Source organism: Bombyx mandarina, chromosome 01 (assembly GCF_030267445.1).
Source record: "Bombyx mandarina strain Sakado chromosome 01, ASM3026744v2".
NCBI lineage: Eukaryota > Metazoa > Arthropoda > Insecta > Lepidoptera > Bombycidae > Bombyx > Bombyx mandarina.
This window is the reverse complement of record NC_143208.1, coordinates 8,192,069-8,210,548: the sequence shown is the minus strand read 5'-3', so window position 1 is coordinate 8,210,548 and position 18,480 is coordinate 8,192,069. Positions and strand designations below refer to the sequence as shown.

Genomic DNA, 18,480 nt, shown 5'->3' with positions numbered 1-18,480 from the left:
CATGTGTATATATTATTTATTTAATTACTAGACATAAATACAGATTAATAAGAAATAAAAAAAAACTTACACAGATAACAAGCTGGTGACAAAAAGATTGTTATTAACATGATCTTTGACAGCGTCGACAACTATTGACTGTAATCCTATTTATGATATGATGACAGGAATTCCAGGTTTCGTTAACATAGATACATTGCATCAAGAAATCACAAAGTCGGAAGCGCCAATTTTTGTGAAGGCGAAATTTACCTTATAATCATGTGTACAGGGTAAGGTTTCTTTTAAACATAATTTTAACAACCGACCCTGTCTGAACGCAGCTCAAACATCGCGATCCTAAGGCCTTGAACCAAAGTAGTTATGTGTGTTTTGAGATAAATATGTATTTAACAGGAAGTTTTACAAACATTGACTAAATTGATTTTAGGTGCACTATTGTAACGCACTGAACGTCTTATGTTACACTTTACGACACGCTATTCTACACCCGTAAAGGAGCTTTTACATTCACCGACACGATGACGACATATCGTCGACGTTGTGCTACTCGAACATCGTACATACACCGTGAGACTAAATGTTTAAATTTTCCAAGAAATAAAACAGATTGGTGTAGTTATTTAATTCTACATGTTCCAAATCGTTTTTCATGTTCTAAACGATTTACAAAAAGAGTGAATTGAATATTCAATTTCGAAAAGGGCACATCTCTGAAAATGTAAAATGTTCAGGAAATGAAAAAACACTGATTATTTATTCTAAAGCTCTGTAAAATTTAAAATATTAACTTTTGAGATATATTTTAGTGTTAATTAGTAATTGAAAATTACTGGAATTATTATAAAATGGGTGTAGGTAAGCCTCAAAACTACATGTTTGAAAAAACATATTTGACAAAATATGCGACATGTGCCCTTTTCGAAATTGCATATTCAATTATATAGATGCATTCGGGAATGCGACGGCGTTCTCTTTTTAAGTGTGGCTAACGTTTGTTTAAATTATGTATAAAAGTAACCTTCCTAATAATATTCGCCGGTCCGTATACGAGAAAGCGGCCCTGGATATGTTTTATCCAATAAACGATTGCTATTGTCAAAGTGTTGTTATCTATGCAGTCTGTCGGCTTTAAAAGTATATATATAAAAAAAAACTAATCTATAGTAACTTCAGTCTGATTAGATTCAACAATTATATAAAAGCTTAATGCTGTTGGCAGAACATTCTGCATTATTGGCACCAGAACTCTGCTCATGAATACAAAGTACGTCCCCTACGAACGTACATATGTTATCTCGGTATTAATAGTCGTCAATATACTACGTCTGACAGTATGAATGCGAATAATTTTATTTTCGTTATTTATAAATGTAAATTTAATGAACGGTTGATTGAACTCTATGGATGTTTCAAGGTTTAGGCCTTTATCTTCAGTCGTACAAACATTTCTAGGGGTTTTAAAAACATATTAGTCATCTTTACCTTTGGCAATCTGGACGTAGAAAAAAAATATATATTTTACTTTTTAAGCAAAATTAATAAAAAAGAATATGAAAAGAATCTTACGCTCACCGCTACAAGTACGCTTGGAGCATCTAACATCAATTAATATTAAGATAATATAACTACTACCAACAGATTATGGCATACTTATAGCTAAGAATCATTTGTTCATTTAATGTTACATGAAATTCTTGGTTTCCCCCTGTTCTATGATCGGTCACGGTGCGATACAATAAAGATCACTGAAGTTTTTAATAGCTACAAATTAATATGATTTAACTGTAAAATTAATCAAAACTTAGCCTAAAATGTCGCGATGAAGTTTAGAGACAAACTAATAATACGTTCCACAGCATGATTTAAGTTTGTCACTGTATCATTAGTGCCAGAAACATGTGTAGAAAACAATTAATTACACTCGGATACAAATCACAAATTAACATATTTATGGAATATTCTGATAGCGAATTCCCATAAGGGTACAGTAGTTAGCGAAAATTCTCAATCACTATCATAGTCCTATATCTTAACTGATATGGTTCTTGAGTGTTTGGCTCTGTAGCCAAGAGAGACATCTATCGGCGGTCGCTAACAACGTTAGTACTAGATAGTGAGCTTAGCACAGAAAAAAGGTTTCGCCTAATAGACTTACTCTGATTTTTTCTGGTGATATCCTATATTAAGGATTATTACAATAGAAACGTGATTTTTCATCGCGACAATACATTAAAATTAATCCGTTCTCGTTTGACGTTCCAAAATCCATGCTTTTTAATAACCTACCCTCAAAAATCCATCATCAGAAAATCTCAACAAAAACCACCTTCTTTGACAAAAGATCTTTCACTCAAAAGACTATATCTAGACAATAATTAATATGTATGTAGTATATAGTTATACATTGGAATAAAATTGATAATTTCGAAGTGTCTACGGAATTTGTGTACATATCGCTACATATTATGTCAAAACGTTAGTTAACATATTTAATGATAATCAACATTTGACGTATTGATCCGCAAATTTTAATCATGCATTGAGTATTTTGTACGTACATAAAAATAAAATAAACGGAAAAAGGATAATGGGACACTTATTTAAAAAATAACATGAAATGCTGAGCGACTTACACAATACAGTAAAGATGTAAATCCCAACAAATAAAATTTACTCAGTCTTACAAAAAGTAAATTAAAAACCTAGGTTTAAAATTATCTTAAGTGTTTCAAGACTATTTGGTTTGCTTTGATTTTGTACGTGTCGTTTTCACAAAAGATACGAATATAAAGACTAGGTTTGGTAGAGGACTTTGGTAGAGATTTTTTTTATACCTTAAAGTTTTTTTAACTTAATTTTTTTGTATTTAAAATATGAATTTTTGAATTTCTCCAAAGAAATATTATATATTTAGGAATATTATTATAAGCTCATGTGGCGAACCACGTTTTAATTTTCTAATTTGTCCAATAGTATTTAAGTTAGGTTAGTTAACAAAGAAATATATATTTATGATTTCAATAAAAATTGTACGTAACTGATAATAAAATCCTTAAATAAAAAATAAAACTACAAAAACGTATCTAAAGTTCAGACGATGACAAAAAAATGTTAAACCATCATAATGGATAAGTTAAATTAAATGAATTCACCAATCTGTAATGTCAGTGAACATAATAATACTCGTATAAGTTACATAAATCATGATATTCAGAGACAAAAAACACATGAACTACATCCTACAATTATTTCGGAAAATATTGAGAAACCTATTTAGAAGGTTCGTGAAACTAATAAGGAAATTTCAAATCAGCAATAATGTTTCAATGGTAGTTACACAAAGATATATTAATTCGCATTGCAGTCTAATGAAATTGATTGCATTTTCTTTTTGATATTATTCCAATAACTTACTATGAAACTTTAGACGTAATTATCTACTCTCCATTGGGTAAACCTCACGACACATAGACATTTATATTAGAAAGGTTTAAAAGGTTGATATTTATTGTTGTTGGTTTTTCTGTTCCTCTTCTATTTTGCCAAGAATTTCTTGAACCTCGGATGAAATCTGAAAAAATAAATACGTTTTCAACATTTCAAAAAAGCTCACTTTTTGATTAGACATTTTAATAAAGTTCGTGTACCCACCAACAATTCCGGGAAACTAGGATCGATGGTTTGCTCCAAGGATTTAATGGCCGTTTCAATCTGAGTGTTCAGAGCTGAAAAAACAGGAGTTTAATTATCGATTATTTTCAGACTATTTTGGGCGAAAGTGAGTAACATTTTGTAATTTGATTGAGGCAAGTGAAAGTAAGCAAAAGAGGCTTTTATCAAATTATGAGACTACACACACATGTACTATACTATATTTGTAAAAAAATTTACTTACTGACATCGTCCAAGAAACTTTCGAGACACGCAAATTCACTGGAGAAGGCGTTCTCAGCAGCGATGTTGGGGTTAGATATTTTCTTGTTACTTGAAGCTACTTCAGAAAAGTTATTTGGACGCTTCATGCCAATTTTGTTGAGCTCAGATTCCAGGTTCGCAGCAGAATTTTTGTTCGCTTGTTGGAAAGCTTCGTTTAAATCTTGCTCAGAATCGATTACCAAATGGTATTTAATTTGAGTAGGACTCTGTATTCCCTGTGGCTCGTCAATTAATTCAGGAAATATGAAGTCATCCAATGTAATCTCATTTTCCTGTTCATTTAAGTAATCATGATATGTTACGTCAGGTGAAGTAGCCGTCAATCCAAATTCGGGATTATATTGTTCGACGGCCACTGCTTCGGAAAACATCAAATTGTTAGATGTGACATTTAGCTGCCCTTCTTCAAAGTAGTTTGGTTCCACTTGGCATAAAGCGGTCGATGTCGAAGGCATATCGAAAATTTCAAACGTGTTCGATTCATCAATTTCTTGGATACGAGAAGAATTCTCAGTCGCAAATAATGGCTGGTTTATCATATTAATATCCAAAATAGCATCTTGTGGTTCATCCACTGTCCAAGTTGGCGTCTGCTGTACTGGAGGGGTATTACCCGTCATGTTTTTGAAAATGGTGTAAATTTTTTCCACCCCACTTACAATACGCTCTTTCTTTGGTGGAATTATGCTCAAGTTATGAGATGGAGAAGCAGGATTTTTTTGTTTCAAAGCTATGCCTGGCTTTGATGTTGGCAAATCTGTGACCATATGTAACACGACGTTCACAAGCTGCTTGGGATCTTCGACTGGAACCAATTGATTTGAAGTACCCTGAAACGTTTCAATTACATTCTTTAATTCAAACGTTAGTGTTGAAATTATTTTACTGACCTTGTTATTTAGTTTAAAATGATTAAAACTTAAAACTTACCTCATCATATTTGAGGAGCTTGTCATTCGTTTTTGTCAATAAGGCGATCCTTTTTTTCATCATTTTGATCAAACGCTTTCCCTCCTCTTCTCCAATAACGGTGTTTGTGCAAACAAAAGTGGTTACGGCCTTAGAGTCTTTTTCAATATCAAGATGGCCACGTGTCCTCATGTAAATGAATTGACCATTTTTGGTGATCAGACGGTAACAGGACTCTCCGAACAATCGATGTTGATCATACACTAAAAACAAATGTTACGCTTAAAAACACAGCGATTATTTAAAACGTTTCCTTAAATATTCCATTTAGATTAATTTCGACTTCCATTGAAACATTAAAAAAAAAAAGTAAGTAATTAAGTGTTTTTAAGCGACGAATTCTCTTAATGTATTCAATTCGCTTTGCCTTAAAGTAAGTTATTTTAAATTATTTTGTAAATGTTCTAAGATAAATGATATTTTTTAAGTACAGTAAAGCTTAGTAAAGTTAAAGTAATTGTTAACTAGTAAAATCGCTTTGACATACAAAGTAATATGTTGTTTCAAAATCCAATCTTAAACTGTTAAAGTTTAATTAATATAAAGCAATGAAAATGTCATAAATCTCATTTTTACAACATCAACTCATTTCGAAATAATTAAATAAAAAAAAAAATTAGATAAATGCTGCTGTTTTCAAAGGATTTGATTTGATTTGAACCCTAGGAAAAATTATAGGCTTATCTTTCATCTCACTGCCGAGCAGGAGGGATGTCTACCCAACCAATTAAAAGTGCAGTTCAAGCGGGCGAAGTTTTATATATCCATATATCTAAACATGAAGCAGTGAACTTATGGAATTCTCGAAAATAAAGTCGCATTTGAATAGTTTTTTTTAATTTGTTACTGACGGCCCGTCCACCCGTCCTGTTTTTTAGATTCTATGTATCTATTAGTTCTCGAATTTGTCGGATTATATTTATTTGATGCGTTCGTTTAGCTTCCTAAGCAGATTTTGTTAAACAAATATATACATGTACGAGTATATGTAAAAATAATATTGTCTTTAAGCAATTGACATTTCCTTAATGAAATAAAGATTGATTTTGATCATTCTCATTGCTGTAGATTTTAAATTAAATTAAACTCAGTTAATGCTATCAATTATCTTAGATTCCTTCTTGTTAGTAAAGTTAATTTCATTTAAAAGAATTCGCGTAATGCTTCGATAATTTTCGCTTGTAGGAAGACTGTGCAGACACGCTGACTGCAATTCACTGCATGCATAGAAATGTACCAAATAAAACGACTTGAGAATATACGTATTCTAATTTGACAATTATTATTTGGGATCACCCGGAAGTAACAAGTCGGAAGACGACTGAGGAGTTTTCTGTAGGTGAAGTTTTCTGAAACCTAAATATATTAGATTTCTAATATGTGAGTTAGAAAAAATACGTGATTTGTTCTTGATCGCCTTTTAGATAAGTAGTTTTAATTGTACTAAGACTTTGACCTGTGATCCTGAATTCGACGGAATTAAATGATACATGCTTAGATAAGACTATCTCATTTTAAGATTAATAAATATCTTGAAATAACTTTCTTGTTCAACGAAAAAGTAGCAGAAGATCCGAAATGACTTTGGCCGGTTTTTATATCAAACCTTCGATTTCTTGCATTAGTTAATACCAGCCGGACTTACTATCTCGTAGAGCTGTGGCGACCCAGCGCACGTCATCGCGATGCATAAAATTCATGGCATTAACGCCCTTGACTTCGTGGGTCATATAGCCGGTGACCAACGAGATACGTTGTTCGCATTGGACGATCTGCCCATCGACAGAGTGGCGAGTGCGGTACTCCATACAAAACGATTCCATTCGGCTCTCTGAATGGAAGGTTTCGACTGACGGACGCACGACGCCAATGAACACCTGAAATTTACAGGTAAAAAAATGTACTACCAAAAACAATGTTGTTTAAAAAAGATGTGGTGTCGTGGGACACCAGGTACGAACTAAGTTCCTTCGGCTAATGTAGAATCGACACAATTTGCAAAAAAAATATCGTGCTCAATTTTATGTAAGTTTTCTTGATTTTTCTCTTAAATTTTGCTGATTAGTTTTTATTTAAGTTCAGGAAAGTATTTAGGAAATTGATTTTTTTAGGAAATAATATATTACGTAAAATAAAAAATAAATCGTAATTCAAATTATCAATTAAAATTAAAATAACAAAATATGTCCCTTTATTTTTGTTTGACAACATAAAATTACATAGAAATAGAAATAATTACAAAATATACACTACTCGCTTGTGTATAAGACTGCCGCGCCTGCGCACGTCTCATTTAACGGTTTTATTCCACGGACTTTTTCTTACGGTTTTACTATCACATTTTTTACAGTTCGGTCGCGCAGCAAAATCCCTATCTCTTCCAAGCCTGTCGCAAGGAACTTCGATCCAAAAATTAATTAAAAAAGCACTTCAACAAAACTTACTATATCGTTTCCGCTGCATTCAGGAGCTTCGCCACGTGTACGAGTGCGACGCACCACCTGACAACAGCGGCTAAGTGTGTGGTTGGCACCGTCCGCCTTCCTGAATGAGCCTTCGATGTGGCACATTACATACTGCGCTGGTTCGGAACGTGGTCCCTGCTTCTTCAACCTGCATGTAATATGACGACTTCGAATTTTCCGTAAATTCTAAACTCGAACAATTTATTAAGCAAGAACTAGTTAGGGTGTGAAACGAAATTATAAGTTTGAGTTTAAAATTACAGTGTTTAGTAATTAAATACTTTTACAGTTTAATTTCGCGTTTTCAATCATCATATTTATATTATATTATATCTGAAATTTCTTATAATCATGGTTGTCGTCGGTTTTCATAGTTCCGAAAATATTATAACGTCAAAAAAAAAAGACGTGTGGCACTCGGAGACTGCCGCGGTAAAGCTATTGCATAGCATTTTTTATCAACTTATGCAATTATAAATCGACAATAATAATTTAATATGAAAACAACAATAAAATAAGATCCGGCGAGAAACTCAGTGGGCTAACTTTCAATGAATCTGCTACATTGTGAGTATTCCATTTTGACTGCGCACTCACTAGAGGGCGCTACATGGGATAGAGACACGCCTTTGGATGCTAGTTCTAATTCTCATTCGCCCAGAATCAACGGTTTAGCTAGTTTATTTTTAATGCCACTCCAATCACTGAATGAGTAGTAGGAGTAGTAATAAAATTCTTCGACTAAGCGATAGAAAATGGCACGCCCAACGCATTGTAATGTGATATAATTTTCTATTTTATAATTCCGTTTGTCGCCGATAGATGGCGCTTGACGCAAAAGCTGAATCGCGCTATTGTTGTGTTACCCACGAAATTATATCACATATTTTGATAGTACATAAATCGGTGCTTAGACCTCTTACTATAAACACTACACAAGCGCAACGTGTGAATGTGTAGAACGCGAGCTACATAGTAGGCGTAGTGAGGGGTGGAAGGTTTTTTTCGTTACGGAATTTCACGATTCCTTTCTCAAGCCGTGCTCAAGGCCAGCGATAAAATCTATGCAACAGCTTAAAAAAAAAACGTGAAATTAAAACGTAAAAGTGGTCGAGTGAAAACCGAATATACTTAATTATTTAATAAATAAAATATTGAAAAAATGTAATAGTAAAAAAGACCATATAAAAATTCATACAGTATATGTCTAATTCGGGAGTGTTCATAACAAATTTGGCCTTCTTTTTTACCTGATGGTGAAGCTTCTTTTTTCTCGACGCAACCCCTCAACAACTTTGTAAACACCATCGGGCTCATTTGGAATCAACAGCTCTCCGTTTGGTCCTAAAACTTGGCTTCTTGGCTTCAGCTTCTCAAGCAGCATTTGGCGATCTCTCGGATGAGTCAGATTCACCAGGTTCTGCCCCAGGAGGTCAAGCTGAATGCATAAAGAAATGGTGTTTTAATGGCATCAATGTTGGTCTCTTGGCTATTAAACGATTGTGCCAAAATTATATTGAAGATAATTGAATATTTTAATGCTTCATATAACAGTTTTAATGAAAACGTTACATTACTAAAATTAACAATACGCTTCTCACCTCGGGGAAACCCAAGTATTGGTGTACATTTTTTGACACCACGACAATTATGCCTCTATATGTAGTAGTAATCAAAAATCCGTTGAATAATTTCAGCACGGCGTCGGTGAACTCCGGGTTGAAATCGGGATTCGTATGCACCATCTTGTTGCAGAAAACTGCGAAAAACAATAAAATTATTCGACATCGAAATTAATTTATTTTCTGTTAGTTTTATGATATTTTTGATTATATTAAAAGGCTGATTTAATTTTTTTTTATGTATTTAATACATACTTGCTATAAACATAGAGCGTAGTATTTTTTTCACTATAATTTATATCTTAAATATACATATTATTATCTATGTCCTAAAATAATATTTTAAATAGAATACGAACATTTTGACATAGTTCAATTATAAATTATGATTTTTATTTTATTTTTTAGTTTTTTTTCTTTATTACTTTTTAAATAGTTAATAGTATATTAATAGTGTATAATACTGTGTATAATACTATAATATAATATATTACTATAATACTACAATATACTATAATACTACTGATATTGATACGAGTACATACTTACTTTTTCCTCTATGATACTAAATGTCTAAAAATAAGGGATATTGCAAACTTGTCTATATAAAAATAAGCATGCCACATTTTAGACTAATTAATACTAAGTGATTAGTATTAATTAGTTCTTGGTTCTGTGATCACGGATAAGGGGAGCTGTGAGCCTGAAATACGCCGACGAATTGGAATGGCTAAAACAGCTATGACGCAGTTGAGCAAAGTTTGGAAAGATCGTAATATTTCGAATAGGACCAAAATACATCTTGTGCACTCACTGGTCTTTCCAATCGCTCTCTATGGAGCAGAAACATGGACCATAAAAGCAGCTGACCGAAACAGAGTTGATGCTTTTGAAATGTGGTGCTGGCGCCGCCTATTAAGGATTCCATGGACAGCCCACCGCACGAACATCTCGGTCCTACATCAGCTTAAAATGGAGAACGCTCAACGCCTGTCTGCCACCTGTCTGCAACGCATAATGCGCTACTTTGGCCACGTTGCCCGCAGAGGTGTAGACAACTTGGAACGTCTGATGGTCACTGGGAAAGTAGAAGGAAAACGTCCTAGAGGCCGGAGCCCCAAACGTTGGTCCGACCAGATCTCCGAGCAAACCAGCGGACCACTTAGCGCTGCACTACACCAGGCAACTGACCGGAACCGATGGAGGCTGACAGTAGACAGGCTAAAACGGAGTCACGATCCTCAGCAATGAGGGAGCGATGGAGAAGAAGAAGAATACTAAGTAATACTGTAGTGCTATATAGATATATATATTATTGTCGCGTTTTTTTCCGGATGACGGTATAGCTATTGTCTGGGTAGCCTTTTCTGCTTCACCAAGATGGTGTGACCTGTGTTATGGCTAGTTTTAGTTTTAGAACCAAAACAGTCTAACGGCCCTTAGAGTGGATTAGGCCCATCCATCGTCAACAGTAGTCGACTGCTACTTGAGCCGGGAAGATACTTAGTGGTGGTCACGATAAGAGGGTTATCGTGTAGCGAAGTGACGTTCCGACGTCGACTTCATAAATTTACTGTCGCTCGAGACCTAGATCGTCATGACGATCCACAATCATAATCGGCTACAACAAATTCATGCGATACGGTTCTTTATTTATGTTCTATTATTTATCTTATGTTCCGTAGACAACAAAAACGTAAATGAAACCATCCACCTTGAGATATGGAGGTCTAAATCTCAGTTCTATAGCATAAAGGTTGTATCCACCCTTCAAGCCGGAAGGAATTAATGATTCGCACCATAAATAAGCCGGGTACTTACCCGTATGGGCTCACAAGACGCCCTTCCGCTAGTAATTAGGCAAATTATATTTTATGCTGTTTTTTTTTTATACGTTGCTATTCCATCATCGTGGAATTGATTCGAAAGTAAATGTTGTTATAGGGACTTCGTGTCTCCTTGTGGGCGGTGTAGTTCAGATAGCGGTGTTCCGATAGCCACTTAATATGACCTACCTACTTCGAAAATAAAATAAAAAGTTATCTTTATAGCAATTTAGATTTTTTGCTACGCAAATATCTAGTTGACTCATTCTGTTTATAATTCGAGACATGCAGTAATATGCAACGCGGTGCGAGTTATCTAAGTGCATAAGGTTATGATCAAAACATGCACAGATATATAGGTCAGTGTAGTTTGTACAAATTTGAAAAACGAAATAAAGTATTTATCAATTCAAACATCAACCGTGCTAACGTTGTATTTTTTTTTGTTTACCTTGTGTTGATATTTAAAAAAAATCTTGTTATAATTAACAATTGTTTGAGGATGGAGAAGTCATGTTCCTGCTCACGCAGAAATGACACAAATCTGAGCCACAGCTAAGAATAGATCTGCACTTTGCGCTAGTATAATACGTACGTACTTATGTCTAAATGCAGTTTTGTTGCTATTGCAACAATCATACAAATTAATTCCTTTTAAACCATACAATATTCGTTAGGCGGCGGCCGTAAATTAATTTATTTGAATGGCATGTCAGAATTCATCACTGAATATTACTTTATAAAATATTACTCGGAATGTATCGCATAAAATTTCTATGACATACCGCTTGAAAACAGTAGTTTTTTTTACAAAAAATAATCTGCACAGCTGAATAAAATAATTGCTGTTTCATACTGAATTTATAAAGGTGCCATTAAACGCCTATCATCAGATTATTAAGAATGCAAGTATTTCACACCTACATTTAACATTTGTAATCATTCTTGGATTCTTGATATAATATGTGTATCATATAAAATGAATATGCTAATTTTATGAATCGTTTAATCCGAGCAACGAGTCATCGCTTTTAAGGCGCATTTCTGTTATGTACACAATGTATACTTAGTCTGGCCATAAATACTGTTACAATTAAAAATAAACAAAATATTACATATGAATTTGGAATCTGTCATTTTTATATGATTGCTCATTGAATTTTCTCATTTTGGCGCCAATACATTGTACAATATTTTGCGATATTAAAATGGAGTGGGGTGATAAAGAGAACCGAATCGCTGTGATTGCATTACACAAAGTAGGTATGGAGCCAAATGCAATTTTTAAAACTCTCCATACGCTTGGTATTAGTAAAATGTTTGTGTACCGGGCTATTAATAGGTGCAATGAGACCTCCTCTGTTTGTGACAGAAAAAGATCTGGCCGTCCACGTAGTGTTCGTACGAAAAAGGTGGTTAAAGCAGTAAGGGAAAGAATTCGAAGAAATCCTGTCCGAAAGCAAAAGATTTTATCTCGGGAGATGAAGATAGCACCTAGAACCATGTCGCGTATTTTAAAAGATCACTTAGGACTTGTAGCCTTTAAGAGACGTACTGGTCATTTCTTAACTGATAATTTAAAAGAGAATAGGGTGGTAAAATCGAAACAACTACTGAAGCGGTACGCAAAGGGAGGTCATAGAAAATTTTTGTTTACGGATGAGAAATTTTTTACAATTGAGCAACATTTTAACAAACAAAATGACCGTATTTATGCTCAAAGCTCTAAGGAAGCTTCCCAATTAGTCGACAGAGTGCAACGTGGGCACTATCCGACTTCAGTGATGGTTTGGTGGGGTATTAGCTATGAAGGAGTGACTGAGCCATACTTTTGTGAAAAAGGTATCAAGATACCATTCTTGAGAAGGTAGTGAAGCCCCTTAACAACACCATGTTCAATAATCAAGAATGGTCCTTCCAGCAAGACTCGGTGCCAGGTCATAAAGCTCGGTCTACGCAGTCTTGGTTGGAAACGAACGTTTCGGACTTCATCAGAGCTGAAGACTGGCCGTCGTCTAGTCCCGATCTTAATCCGCTGGATTATGATTTATGGTCAGTTTCAGAGAGTACGGCTTGCTCTAAGCGCCATGATAATTTGGAGTCCCTAAAACAATCCGTACGATTGGCAGTGAAAAATTTTCCCATGGAAAGAGTGCATGCTTCTATTGATAACTGGCCTCAACGTTTAAAGGACTGTATTGCAGCCAATGGAGACCACTTCGAATAATCTTTTTATACTTTAAATTGTTTTATATTTATGTATTAAACTAACACACTGTAAAAGTAATAAATGTTATTTGCAATAGATTTTTTTGTTATTTTTTATTGTAACAGTATTTATGGCAAGACTAGGTATATTAAAGGCTTTCCCTCTACCGTTAAATCAGATTATTTTTTTGTATTTTCGTTAGCCAAGCTAAATAATTTTATGATTTCATGCCGTCTATGTCTTTTTAATTCATTGAGACATATCCCTTAAACAATTAAACTAGTCTTCTAACAAATAGAGAAGTAGTCACGTACATATGTATCAGTATCTTTAGCGTATCAAAGTTATGTCCGCGTACGTAGAATATGACATACCATCAAGAATATGATATGATACAAAGTATATGCACCTGCATTCTTGATAATCCTACTACGAATGATTCACTATTTGTATTCAACGCCGCTCCTGGATGTGGTGTTCGTCGTTTTTGCCGGATAAATGTAGCATCGTTGCGCGTAATTAGTGTGGATGGAGTTAGCATTCCGACAAATAACAATTACATTGTGGAATGTGGCGAAACTAGAAAATATTTACAAATTGAAACATAGAACTACATTAATATCAACTGCGCCACAGTGTGTACGTTTCTTGTTCAGAAGGCGTCAAACAGATGCTGTATCGATAGCTGGGTAATATTTGAACGAGAACATAGTTTCGCTATTGTTTACAAACATGACTAGTATTTCCAATATAACTTCGGAAAATTTACCCGTACATTTTATTCAATGACGCTAAAAATATATTTATTTTTTTTAATTTTTCAGATACACCTAATCTACCTACCTGATTTAAATTGTTTGTTTTTGTCTATATTGTGTTAATGCGTTCAAGCATCACCCCAAAACTGCTGAACAGTTTTTTAATATGTTTTGTTTGAAACTAATCATATTATCATATATTACCAATAATAATTATATCTATTTCATGTTTTCGAACGAAATTAGAACAATAAGCTATCAATTTAAAGCAAAAATCGTTGGTAAACGCTCCCGTTATGTGCTACGTTCCGTACAATGCAAAATGTATTTTTTTTATCGAATTACTAGAACTGTATACATATTTAAAAGTAAAGCCATATTTATAAATAGTAAATTCTAGTTTGTGTGTGTGTGTGTGTGTGAAATGGCGAATACGTAATAAACATTAGCTGCAAAGTTATTTGGTATTAAACTATGAACTTTTTCTGAAATAGACGTTACATTATTTTTAGCACATTTTCTTACCCTTTTTAATATCCGAATTAACTTACTTTTTAAAATATGACGCATTTATTATTCAGTGATATTATTCTGAAAATCAAGCATTATCAAATTACGAGGGGTGTTAAATAAATAATAGGGATTAAAGTATGAAATTGCCGTTTTATTGTAATAGGTCTTTCGAATTGACATTGAACTTTCATGGTTTAAGAATTTTGAGTGAAACTTTTTCAAATGGTACCTATGAGTTTCTTGTTTTAAAAAAATGTGCAACATTCGATTATCGACTTTCAGTTGTTTTTTTTTATTCAGCTTAGACAAGAAAGATGATACTTTGAAAATTCGAGTGATTTTTTTCAATTTTTCAGTAACAATCGACAATTTCATACTTTTACCCTTAACAGTAATAATGCGATACTCTTTGGAAAAAAAATACTAGCAGATATAACCCAAATATTAGATATAATAATAATAAAAAAGCAATCAAGTCTCTTTTGTTTTAAAATAAATATGTAGAAGTCATGTGTTTGAACTGTGTCGGTACGTGTTCTTAAAAATGGATAAAATATAAGTTCGCGCGGTACTAAAATATCTCTGCTTAAATTTTTTACCGCGGAACTGGTAAATCAAGACTTAAAAGTAACATTAGGGGTTCATGCTCTTCCATATTCTACGGTTCCGCATTGGTGTGCTGAGTTCAAGTGAGGAAGAAGTTACATTAACGACGACCCCCGCACGGGACGCGCTACATCGGCAGTGACTGAACAAAAGATAAAAAAAAATTAAAACATTGTCTTGGTGGATCGACATATTACTGTTTCGTTTTATAGCAGATGAAATGAAGATTTCCATAGGAATTGTCCATAATATTATATATACACAAACATTTGGGCATGAAAAATGTGGCAGCTAGATGGGTGTCCAAAATGCTTTCTGTCGCGCGGACCCAAACAAGACTGAGAATTTCACAAATCTGTTTTTGTTTGTTACAACAAAATCTTGGCCGACTTTTGGCTTGATTCATAACAATTGACGAAACATGGCTTCACCATTATGACCCGGCAACGAAAAAAACTGTCCATGACTTGTAAAAGACCGTCATTTCCAACTTCGAAGAAATTTTATATTATTCCATCCGCGCCGGTAAAGTAATGGGGTGTTTTTTTCTGGGACAGCCATGGAGAGCAATAACCCAATACCTTAATTATGGTACCACTATTACGGGGACTTTGTACACAGGACAAATAATAAAGTTGCGCGAGGAAATACGCAAGCAACGGAGGGGCCAACTCATTATAGTTGTTTTGTTTCATTCATTATACCAGCTTCTTCCATTGGACTCCTTACAGAAGAGGGCCGTTCGGATTGTCGATAATCTCATTCTCACGGATCGCTTGGAACCTCTTGGTCTGCGGAGGGACTTCGGTTCCCTCTGAATTTTGTACCGTATGTTCAATGAAGAGTGCTCTGAGAAATTGTTTAAGATGATCCCCTCATCTCCTTTTTATCATCGCACCTCCCGCCATCGGAGCAGAGTTCATCCATATTATCTCGAACCGCTGCGTTTGTCGACAGCGCGTTTCCAGAGGGCTTTTTTGCCACGTGCCATCCGGCATATTCATTGAACCCAAGTTCTAGTGATTTCTACCTATTTCCGCGGTTAAAGGAACATCTCAGGAGCCATAAGTTTGAACATGATTTAAGACGCGGGGTACATGATTTTTTTAAGGGACCATAAACCTTACCGGTGGTAGGACGTCTTGTGAGTCCGCACGGGTAGATACAAGATAATTGCGTCATACTAATTATCAATTTTATTAAACTCCTCTAGTATAAGTTAAAATAAGTACATATATTAAAATACGTTAAAATTCACAGCAGCACTAAATTATGATTTTTTCAACATCAGCTTTATTTGTGTAAATCCAAATTCTCCTTTATTTGTATTTCATAATTGATGTTTATATCCGTTTCAGTAATTTGTTTCCTCGCAGACTTCTTGCAGTCGTTACATTGGAAGAAATTTACAATTTGGCAGCGTTAATACTTTGACGGCACACATGAGCAATACCTTATGTTTTGAAATTTCCTATATTTGTATACATTTTAAAGACTCGCATGCATAATTTTCAATTTCCAGTAAGTAAGATGAAGAAGCAATGTGCATGTAGTTTTCAACGAAAGTGTCACATCGATTTTTATCCGCATATGACGCAAAAAGCGGTCTGAAATTATAAATTCCATGGAAAATTGTGTGTCGCCCACACTACGTCTATTTTGCTCTCACCTATTTCAGTTTGTACGAATAATAATGATGTGTGAGTTATATTTGCCTTATAAAAACGTAATAAATAATTAAGAGTCATGTTTTGTATGAGCTTAGTGCAAGCACGGCGTAATTTCAAGCATTTCGATCAGCCGCGGGGTTGAACACCTCTGAAAAAAGTATGTAAATATATACAGTTCTAAAAAGTTTCTAAAAGGATTGCGAAGCTTTTGCCATTGTCAGAGCTATTACTCATACAAAGGGAGGTAAACACTATTTAAAATTTTATTGGTTTATAAATGAAAGTAGGGCTGACACGTTGTTAAACCACATACAACCAGCAACCAATACCATAAATAATAGTTTAAAAAAATTTACAAAATACGCTTTTATAGAAAATTCAACTAAAAAATAGAAAATAAATTTTAATAAATTTGAATTAAAATAGTGTAAGAAAAAATGATTTTAATGTAAAAAAAAAGCGTGGGGTGTATGGTATCAGTACCTATAAATATTTTATGAACAGATATGAGTAGAAGGGCTATTTTGATAATATCCTGAAAAGCACCCCACGCTTTTTTATAATAAAATATTTTTTTCTTGCACTATTTTTTATTCAAATTTATTAAAATTTATTTTCTATTTTTTAGTTGGATTTTCTATAAAAGCGTATTTTGTTGGTTTCTTTAAACTATTATTTATTTTTCATTTTTTAGTTGAATTTTAATCTTCTCAATATATTTTTTCAAATTTTTTTTTCATTATTAAATTTTCATCGGTCCTTAATAAGTATACCAAATTTCGAGTTAAACCGACGTTTTGAAGGGGGTCAAAATCATGTTCAAAGATTCCGTTACAAACATACTAACATACTAACATACATACGTCTGAAGCTAATAAAAGCGTATTAAAAAGTGAATTGTGCGGTGCATTTGTCGCAATTCTTCTACATATTTTGATAAAAACTCTAATAGTAGTAGATTCAGCTAAAATAAAAAATTAGCTGTGCCGACCCCACCTAGTGGGATAAGGTGGAGAAAAAGAAGAAGAAGTAGTAGATTCAGCGAAGCACTGGTCTTGCTAGGGCTAGTGTTACTCCCAACAATTCTCTCAGGGTTGAGCCCGTGAACTCACCTTCCGGTCCGGGTGAAGTTGGGATAGCCTCTTAGGCTATCAACGATTAGTTAGGGGAAAAAAAGTTATTATTTGGGTTTATAGAAAACCGGTGTGTTTTGTCTATGTTTAATCTAATGATTAATAGATTGCAATTTAGATTGATTTTTATTTGAATATGCAATTTCGAAAAGGGCACATTTCGAATATTTTGTCAAATACGTTTTTTCATATACATGTAGTTTTGAGGCTTACCTACACCCATTTTATAATAATTCCAGTAATTTTCAATAGCTAATTAACACTAAAATTTATCTCAAAAGTTAATATTTTAAACTTTACACTGCTTTAGAAAATAATCAGTTTTTTTTCATTTCCTGAACATTTTACGTTTTCAGAGATGTGCCCTTTTCGAAATTGCATCTTCATTTATTTATTGCGTAGATGGGTGAACGCGGCCACGGATCAACTGATGCAAGCAGCTTAGCCGAGCCAATAGATATCACAATGTGAATGCCGCCGCCTACTTTGAGACATGGGTCTGATACCTATTGTAAAACAACTGTCATATCCTTGAAAGCAGAACACATGATTTCTCCATAGTAGGAGAGTGTAACCTACTCGTGGGGGAAAACAATACGCCCAGTAGAAGTCGGTGGTGAAAACATCGCTTGGTATCATATTTGGAGAACGCTGCTGCCGACTATCCGATGAATCGCCTTTCACGACACCCACGGAAAGAGATTGGGTGGTGCTACTAGACCCGTTTGTTAAAGTAAACTAAAACAGCTGTTCAGATTCTGATAGCTTGC

At 34.1% G+C, this 18,480-nt stretch overlaps 1 protein-coding gene and 1 long non-coding RNA gene across 9 annotated transcripts in view; both read right to left on the bottom strand.

Annotated features, from left to right (window-relative positions):
• Positions 1-18,480, bottom strand: part of LOC149503485 (uncharacterized) — a 222,868-nt gene that overhangs the window by 102,565 nt on the left and 101,823 nt on the right. The window lies entirely within an intron of this gene.
• BmMET2 (juvenile hormone resistence protein II) overlaps positions 5-18,480 on the bottom strand; it is a 50,028-nt gene continuing 31,552 nt past the window's right edge. For 6 of the 8 annotated variants that reach the window (XM_089728663.1, XM_089728671.1, XM_089728668.1 and 3 more), the window contains 8 exons: positions 8,975-9,132; positions 8,624-8,811; positions 7,353-7,521; positions 6,554-6,785; positions 4,870-5,111; positions 3,899-4,790; positions 3,655-3,728; positions 5-3,574 (listed from right to left, as the gene is read on the bottom strand). In XM_089728663.1, the coding sequence (XP_089584789.1) occupies positions 3,509-3,574; positions 3,655-3,728; positions 3,899-4,790; positions 4,870-5,111; positions 6,554-6,785; positions 7,353-7,521; positions 8,624-8,811; positions 8,975-9,132 (2,021 nt within the window). In that variant the 3' untranslated portion in view covers positions 5-3,508. The remainder of the gene's footprint in view (positions 3,575-3,654; positions 3,729-3,898; positions 4,791-4,869; positions 5,112-6,553; positions 6,786-7,352; positions 7,522-8,623; positions 8,812-8,974; positions 9,133-18,480) is intronic. The other 2 variants (XM_089728649.1, XM_028176349.2) reach the window with 1 other exon arrangement.